The sequence below is a fragment of the Rana temporaria genome, chromosome 10 (assembly GCF_905171775.1).
Source record: "Rana temporaria chromosome 10, aRanTem1.1, whole genome shotgun sequence".
Classification (NCBI taxonomy): domain Eukaryota; kingdom Metazoa; phylum Chordata; class Amphibia; order Anura; family Ranidae; genus Rana; species Rana temporaria.
Genome location: NC_053498.1, coordinates 2702415 through 2711249, shown reverse-complemented (window position 1 = coordinate 2711249; position 8835 = coordinate 2702415). Strand labels below are relative to the sequence as shown.

General features: G+C 52.4%; 1 protein-coding gene across 2 annotated transcripts in view; it reads right to left on the bottom strand.

Moving 5' to 3' along the window:
- Window positions 1-478: 478 nt before the first annotated feature.
- EMC1 (ER membrane protein complex subunit 1) overlaps window positions 479-8835 on the bottom strand; it is a 35482-nt gene continuing 27125 nt past the window's right edge. For both annotated transcript variants that reach the window (XM_040326750.1, XM_040326751.1), the window contains 7 exons: window positions 7456-7575; window positions 7240-7377; window positions 5161-5334; window positions 4860-5070; window positions 2181-2265; window positions 1959-2088; window positions 479-914 (listed from right to left, as the gene is read on the bottom strand). In XM_040326750.1, coding sequence (XP_040182684.1) covers window positions 735-914; window positions 1959-2088; window positions 2181-2265; window positions 4860-5070; window positions 5161-5334; window positions 7240-7377; window positions 7456-7575 — 1038 coding nt within the window. In that variant the 3' untranslated portion in view covers window positions 479-734. The remainder of the gene's footprint in view (window positions 915-1958; window positions 2089-2180; window positions 2266-4859; window positions 5071-5160; window positions 5335-7239; window positions 7378-7455; window positions 7576-8835) is intronic.

The following is an 8835-nucleotide window of genomic DNA, read 5'->3' as shown; positions in this document are numbered from 1 at the left end:
GCCATTTTTAGCGTTATAAAGCCTGCAAAGGGCCCCAGTGTGAAAAGGATCCAAGTGTAACCCCTTCACACCGACTGTACACAAATATGTGGTCTCTCGACGGGTGGGCCTTAACGCAGAGCGGCCGCCTATTCGCGTACCACACTGCAGATGTAGCTATGCCAAGAACGCACGCTCCCGGCCAGGGCTGCTGCTAGAAGTGACGGGGGGGGGCAATACAGCCTAGGCTGTACCTACCCAAGCGAGATGACGCCGGTGTGTACAAGGCCTAAGACATCTCCTTTTGTAGGAATAGTACAGAGATCAAACGCCAATCATTCACACAACCAATAAAGATCGGTAAAACCAGTGCAGTGGGGACCAGATTAGAGGCGACACCTCGGGGGAGGTTGTCGTTCAAGTATCTCCCTAAACGCTGAGCTCCTCCCCTACGATCAGAGAGGATGTAGAAAGAAAGGAGGGGGGGGGGGGGGGGGTCTACTCAACACAAATGTTTTATTTTGGGTGGGTGCCAGAAGATTTAATCACCTGCCGGCTTCTCAAAAAAAAAAAATGTGCTTTCGGTGGCAAATTTTGCACCCCCTCAGGTGGTAATGTTTTGGTTGGGGCACACCGATGAGGAGGATACAGGAAGCCGGCATGTGATTCTGCAAAGTAAAAAAAAAAAAAAATATCGGTACTGGGTGGAGCCCTCCTTTAAGTTTCCGAAGATGGCAGAAAGTTTCTCTGTGGTCTCATCGCCAGGCGCGGTTCAGAAGTTTGACCTGAGCCAGTCTTTTGGTGATCATGGTGGCAAAGACGAGGCCGATGAGAACGCCGCTGATGAGGATGTAGTCGTAGTCGTCCTTCAGCACATCGAACTGCTTGGAGGGGTAGACGCGAGTCTGGTAGATGTCCAGTCCGTACGCCACAACCTGCAGGGGAAAAGAGGGTCAGGTTGGACAGCCATAGGAAGAGAGAGGGTCAGGTTGGACAGCCATAGGAAGAGAGAGGGTCAGGTTGGACAGCCATAGGAAGAGAGAGGGTCAGGTTGGACAGCCATAGGAAGAGAGAGGGTCAGATTGGACAGCCATAGGAAGAGAGAGGGTCAGATTGGACAGCCATAGGAAGAGAGAGGGTCAGATTGGACAGCCATAGGAAGAGAGAGGGTCAGGTTGGACAGCCATAGGAAGAGAGGGTCAGGTTGGACAGCCATAGGAAGAGAGAGGGTCAGGTTGGACAGCCATAGGAAGAGAGAGGGTCAGGTTGGACAGCCATAGGAAGAGAGAGGGTCAGGTTGGACAGCCATAGGAAGAGAGAGGGTCAGGTTGGACAGCCATAGGAAGAGAGAGGGTCAGATTGGACAGCCATAGGAAGAGAGAGGGTCAGGTTGGACAGCCATACGAAGAGAGAGGGTCAGACTGGACAGCCAGAGAAAGGGTCAGATTGGACAGCCATAGGGAGAGAGAGGGTCAGATTGGACAGCCATAGGAAGAGAGAGGGTCAGGTTGGACAGCCATAGGAAGAGAGAGGGTCAGGTTGGACAGCCATAGGAAGAGAGAGGGTCAGGTTGGACAGCCATAGGAAGAGAGAGGGTCAGGTTGGACAGCCATAGGAAGAGAGAGGGTCAGATTGGACAGCCATAGGAAGAGAGAGGGTCAGGTTGGACAGCCATACGAAGAGAGAGGGTCAGACTGGACAGCCAGAGAAAGGGTCAGATTGGACAGCCATAGGGAGAGAGAGGGTCAGATTGGACAGCCATAGGGAGAGAGAGAGAGAGAGAGAGAGAGAGAGAGAGAGAGAGAGAGAGAGAGAGAGAGAGAGAGAGAGAGAGAGACAGATTGGGTGAATGGACAGCCATAGGAAAGGTCACACTAAGTGAATGGAAAGTCAGACTTGGTAAAAGGATAACCACAGGAGCAGGTGGGAAGATTCCGATTGGGCAGGCACAGGACAATGGACAGATGTGAGTGGCTCACCAGGCATGTGGACTCCAGGCCTGAAGGGGCAGTGTAGATTCCTTTCATCCGGGACACGGTCTGGTTGTAATTGATAAAGCGCTCAGCGTGAATCTGAATGTCAGGCGTGTAGGGGATCAAATTCTCTTCTCTGTCAGACAGAAAAGCAAAAGTACACATTATATATTAAAAAGATATGATTTTCTCTAGGTACACCACTCTAATAAACCACTGCCTACTGACCTCGTGTATTCTGTAGGGAACTCAGGCCGGCGGGGGTCCAGTATGGCCTTGGGAAGGGAAAAGATGGCTCCAGTGGGGAGTCCAACTGTGGATACAAATAAAATGTTACTACGGCCAGCCTTCTCCATGAGCCCTGCTGACCATTGCCACTAGGACAGAAAGTGATGGGAAACACAACATTTTACCGTTGTCACCAGAACAGGAAAAAAAAAAAGTGAAATCATCTAATGGGGGAAACTTGTTCTGGTGACAAGAGGGGATTTCCTTCACTTTGGAGAGATTTCACTTCCTGCTGTGTCTTTAGGACAAGTAAATAGAAATCTACCCAAAGGTAGATTTCACCCGATACCTGGACAGTCGGCAGTGATCGGTGTGTGGGGGAGTTAGAAGCTTCTCCCCCCACGGCTTTCAGCTGCTTTAGTGAAATCTACACAGTGGTGAACGGTGCTTGTAACTCCCCCACACACAATCACCGCTGACTGTGCCCACATCCTCTCCCAGTCCCGCTCTGTTCTTCCTCCGAGTCCCCCTCTGTTCTTCCTTCTTCTTCCTCTGTGTCCCCCCTTCTTCTTCCTCTGTGTCCCCCCTTCTTCTTCCTCCGTGTCCCCCTCCTTCTTCCTCCGTGTCCCCCTCCTTCTTCCTCCGTGTCCCCCTCCTTCTTCCTCCGTGTCCCCCTCCTTCTTCCTCCGTGCCCCCCCTCCTTCGTGCCCCCCTCCTTCCTCCTCCGCGCCCCCTTCCTTCCTCCTCCGCGCCCCCTTCCTTCCTCCTCCGCGCCCCCTTCCTTCCTCCTCCGCGCCCCCTTCCTTCCTCCTCCGCGCCCCCTTCCTTCCTCCTCCGCGCCCCCCTCCTTCCTCCTCCGCGCCCCCCTCCTTCCTCCTCTGTGCCCCCCTCCTCCGTGCCCCCCTTCCTTCCTCCTCCGCGCCCCCCTTCCTTCCTCCTCCGCGCCCCCCTTCCTTCCTCCTCCGTGCCCCCCTTCCTTCCTCCTCCGTGCCCCCCTTGTTCTGCTGTCCCCCTCCATGTCCTCCTCCTTCCTTTTTCCGAATGAACAGAGTCAGTGATCACTGACTCTGTCCATTCAAATAACTGAAACATTGTAACCTCCTGTGGATTACGATGTCTCAGTTTAATGAATGGAGAGGAGCCGCTGTCTCCTCTCCATTCATTTTCAGTGCAGCTGAGGCTGCAGAGAAAGGGAGTGGGCAATCTCTATCTCAGTCTGAAGGGGGCGATATCGGGTCTGTTAAGACCCCCGATATCTCACCAAAGCCCCTAAAACAGGGCTGATAAAACAAAACAAAAAAAAAAGAATTGCAATAAATAATAATAAAAAAAATTGTAAGAAATAATAAAAATGTAAATAAGAAATAAATAGAGGAGCTGCGGTGGCTCAACGCGATTGGCACTGCGCTGACAAGCCATTCACCTTTGCAGCTAGGGGTTCGGATCCCGGTCTCAGCTACATGTGAATTGAGTTTGGTGGTCTCAGCCCGGCTCCCGGTGGGTGTGCTATGCGAGGTAAGCTTGCGCTTAGTACGCCCACCCCCCACAAAAACCACCACACTTACACACGCACTCTAAATTGGGTTAACACGCACGCACTTTAACCACGCGGTCTCTAAAAAGAGAGGCGAAGGACTAACGAGGCTGGTTGAGCGGGCTAGATCCTCTCATTCCTTTATAGGGAGTCCCTCTGCCCCGTTGGGCTTCAAAGTGGAGCAGGTAGGGCAGGCTGTGTGGAAGGACCCCCTCACACACCCGCCATTGCCACCCGGGGCATGGAGAAAGATGGCAGATTGCCTCTGGGGGAGGCCTGCCTACTCCCAACTCCTGCAGTCCGGCTCCTCTCTCGAATACACGCACAAAATACACTTAAAAAATAAATAACAAAAAAAAAAAAAAAAAAAAAACACACAGACACCATCCACCCGATCCCCACTAAAAGAAAAGGAGAAAAGCATTGTAAAAAAATAAAAGTTTTCAAAAATAAAAACACTTGCACATGACATAAAAAAAAAAGTATTGGTATCCGCGAGTACTTTTACTCGGGGTCTTAAGAAAGTGGTATCAGGACAACCCTAGTTTTTACCAAACTTTTAAACGTAAGGAAAATTAAAAAAGTTTAGCTTCAGATATAAGTTTTAAAGCGGTTCTCCACCCTAAAGTGAAGTCCCGCTGATCGGAACCCTCCCCCCCCCTCCGGTGTCACATTTGACACCTTTCAGGGGGGAGGGGGGTGCAGATACCCGTCTAAAGACAGGTATTTGCACCCACTTCCGGCCCGGCATTCACGGGCAAAAGACGGGCATTGCGTCACATCCCGTGGCCCCCCCCCCCCCCCCCCCGGTTGTGTGCTGGGAACACTCGGCTCCCAGCACACAGCGGGAGCCAATCTGCGGGCGCGGCGTGACTCGCGCATGCGCCGTAGGGAACCGGGCAGTGAAGCCGCAGCTCTTCACTTCCTGGTTCCCTCAGCGTAGATGGAGGGGGGAGCAGCAGGGTGACGAGCGATCGCTCGTGCTCTGCTGCGGACAGCGCTGGACTCCAGGACGGGAAAGTGTCCTTATATTAAAAGTCAGCAGCTGCAGTATTTATAGCTGCTGGCTTTTAATATATTTTTGGGGTGGAACATCCGCTTTAAGAATTGATCTTTGAATTTCTTTTCCAGCAATATCTACTCACTGAGGATATGACGGCTGGTTATGCCGCGTTCGGTGATGGTCGCCTCCATGGCCCGTATGGCGGAGGGGAAGATGTAGGACTGCTGCAGGACGTGGGGGAGGTGCGGCCGATCCAGGGAGCTGAAGTTGGTGCTGTTGTACTGCTCGGTGCCTTCGTAGATTTCCAAGACTGTCAGCTCGTTGCGGCGCGCCTTGCTGTTCCAGTACTGGTACTGCGGGGAGAGATGAAAAGTGAGTGGAGCAGAGGGAGAAGGCATAGCAGGATGGAGATGAGGAGGAGAAGACGATGTTCCTGGACTTACCACCACCCAGTTCTCGGAGTGGACAATGTTGACGGGGCCTCTGGCTTTCCTTTGCACGGAGGAGTGAATGATGCGTCCGGTAACGCCATCAATCAGATAGATTCCTATGAAGCAGCGGTCGGGGTGAGTGTCTGTACTCTCCGTCACAATTGCCAACAAGTTGGGGTTCAGGTACTAAAAAAATAAAAAAACACGGGAAAAGGAAACATCAAGATACTTATAAGCAGATGCAATGACTAATACCAGCTACTTACAGAGAAAGCCCAACGTCACCTGCACAACCCCCCCCCCTCCCCCCGGCCTTTTCTGGCAATTTTTGTTCACATGCAACAATCAATATATTTTGCTAGAAAATTACTCAGAACCCCAAAACTTATAAATTGTTTTAAAGCAGAGGTTCTAAAGAATAAATTGGTGGGTTTTGCATTTTTTTTGTGTCACACGGTATTTGGGGGAAAATAAAAAAAAATATATAATATATAATTAATAAAATATACAATTTTATTTGCTTTAACCACTTAAGGACCGCCTCCTGCACATATACGTCCGGAGCCGCAACCATCTTGGTCCACCCGGTGGCAGCCGAGTAGCGGCGCGCTGACGTCATCACCCGCCCGCCTGCTTGCATCATCTACTCTGCGGATGGGTCTGCCTGCCTAATATATAGTCCGGTAAGAGTGGTGACAGCAACAGTATGGGGGGGCACATGTATACATCGCGGCAGTATGGGGGGGCACATGTATACATCGCGGCAGTATGGGGGGGCACATGTATACATCGCGGCAGTATGGGGGGGGCACATGTATACATCGCGGCAGTATGGGGGGGCACATGTATACATCGCGGCAGTATGGGGGGGGCACATGTATACATCGCGGCAGGATGGGGGGGGCACATGTATACATCGCGGCAGTACGGGGGCACATGTATACATCGCGGCAGTATGGGGGCACATGTATACATCGCGGCAGTATGGGGGGCACATGTATACATCGCGGCAGTAGGGGGGCACATGTATACATCGCGGCAGATGGGGGGCACATGTATACATCGCGGCAGATGGGGGGCACATGTATACATCGCGGCAGTATGGGGGGCACATGTATACATCGCGGCAGTATGGGGGGCACATGTATACATCGCGGCAGTATGGGGGGCACATGTATACATCGCGGCAGTATGGGGGGCACATGTATACATCGCGGCAGTATGGGGGGCACATGTATACATCGCGGCAGTATGGGGGGCACATGTATACATCGCGGCAGTATGGGGGGCACATGTATACATCGCGGCAGTATGGGGGCACATGTATACATCGCGGCAGTATGGGGGCACATGTATATATCGCGGCAGTATGGGGGGCACATGTATATATCGCGGCAGTATGGGGGGCACACGTATATATCCCGGCAGTATGGGGGCACACGTATATATCCCGGCAGTATGGGGGCACACGTATATATCCCGCAGTATGGGGGCACACGTATATGTCCCGGCAGTATGGGGGCACACGTATATGTCCCGGCAGTATGGGGGCACATGTATATGTCCCGGCAGTATGGGGGCACATGTATATGTCCCGGCAGTATGGGGGCACATGTATATGTCCCGGCAGTATGGGGGCACATGTATATGTCCCGGCAGTATGGGGGCACATGTATATGTCCCGGCAGTATGGGGGCACATGTATATGTCCCGGCAGTATGGGGGCACATGTATATGTCCCGGCAGTATGGGGGGCACATGTATATATCCCGGCAGTATGGGGGCACATGTATATATCCCGGCAGTATGGGGGCACATGTATATATCCCGGCAGTATGGGGGCACATGTATATATCCCGGCAGTATGGGGGCACATGTATATATCCCGGCAGTATGGGGGCACATGTATATATCCCGGCAGTATGGGGGCACATGTATATATCCCGGCAGTATGGGGGCACATGTATATATCCCGGCAGTATGGGGGCACATGTATATATCCCGGCAGTATGGGGGCACATGTATATATCCCGGCAGTATGGGGGCACATGTCGCAGCGTGGTCAGTGTAGCACACGGATGGAAACTTTACCTTGTACAGAACACTTCGGTCGCCCATGACTCTCCCCTGCGAGTGGACGTGCTCATTGGAACGTTTCCCCTTCACAGTGGTGATTCTCTGCAGTTCTGAAGGCAGTATGAGCTCCCACATCTCCTCTGTGCTCAGATCCTGCAAAAAAAAGCACATTTAATAGTCAGGAAGGGAAATCGCAATGAACAGAACGCAGGAATTGTGCGACTTCTTCACCTTGTGCAGACGCAGCCCAGTCAGTTTGCCTCTGTCAGCGTCTATGAGGAAGAAGAAGACGGTGGGGGAGAGCTCCTGTAACTGCTGCAGGACATTCTTTGTGCTCGGGAATGGAATGACCTGGAGAAAAAAAACGGGAGGATCAGATCAATGCCGCGACAGATAAACATCATCCATTTTTTTACTCACCATTACAGCACCAAGCTTTTAAAATGCTTGCTGGGCTCTCAGTTCCCTCCGAACTACATCTCCCAAGAGCCCTTTCAGTAAACATGGGGGGGGGGGGGCACACTTCTGGGAGTCAACCACAGGCAGCGAGGAAGACGTGGGGGGGCAGGGCCGAGCCATGCTCTGCAAGTCAATGGACACACAGAATGGGGCTCGAGAGCCTCCATGGCAAGCGCCTTGCTATGGGGGCACAGGAGTGCCAGCAGGGGACCCAAGAAGAGGAGCAAAACCATTACACAGGGCAGGTGATCTGCCGTGCTGGTTCCAGCTATCATGGAAGTTTCAGCGCATGCGCAAACTGATGTGCTGAGACGGTTCCAGCTATCGGGAAAGTTCCTTCAAGGACTGCGCAGGCGCAAACTCCTCGCGGCCGGCATCCAGGGCGACATGGATTTCGAGGTAAGTGGCCAGTCGGCCTCACGTCCGAGCGCTCCGCCTCCTGGCTCTTTTTTTAACATCCTCCAATCCACGGGGATGTTAAAGAATGAGCCTGGATGCCGGGCGAGGTTCGGGAATTTCCGTCGGGAAGTTTGCGCCTGCACAGTCAGTGAAGGAACTTCCCCGTTGAGGACAAGTCACCGGCAAGTACATGTTGATTATTTTAACCCGTTGCCGACTAGTGCATGCACATTTACATTGGCAGAATGGCACGGACAGGCAAATGGGCGTATATATACACGTCCCTTTAAATTTTCAGCTGTGTGTGTGTGTGGGGGGGGGGGGGGGGGGGGCCTGCTTTGAGCTGCGGGACACACGGACCTGATGTCCGCCGGTGTCCCGTGATCGTGTCATGGAGCTGCAGGGCAGGGGGGAATGTAAACAAGGCATCTCCCTGTTCTGCCTAGCGACAGGATAGTGATCTTCTGCTCCCTGTCATCGGGTGACGCATCACAGTAAGCCCCGCCCCAACACAGTTAGAATCACTCCCTAGGGACACACTTTACCCCTTCCCTGCCCCCTACTGGTTAACCTCTTTCCTGCCATTTACACAGTAATCGATGCATTTTTATAGAACTGATCGCTGTATAAATGACAACGGTCACAAAATGGCGTCAAAAGTGTCCGATGAGTCCGCTATAATGTTCCGATTGTAAAAAAAATTTTTTTTTTTTTATAATAGCCACTTGAGAGCCGCGCTATAGACGAAAGACG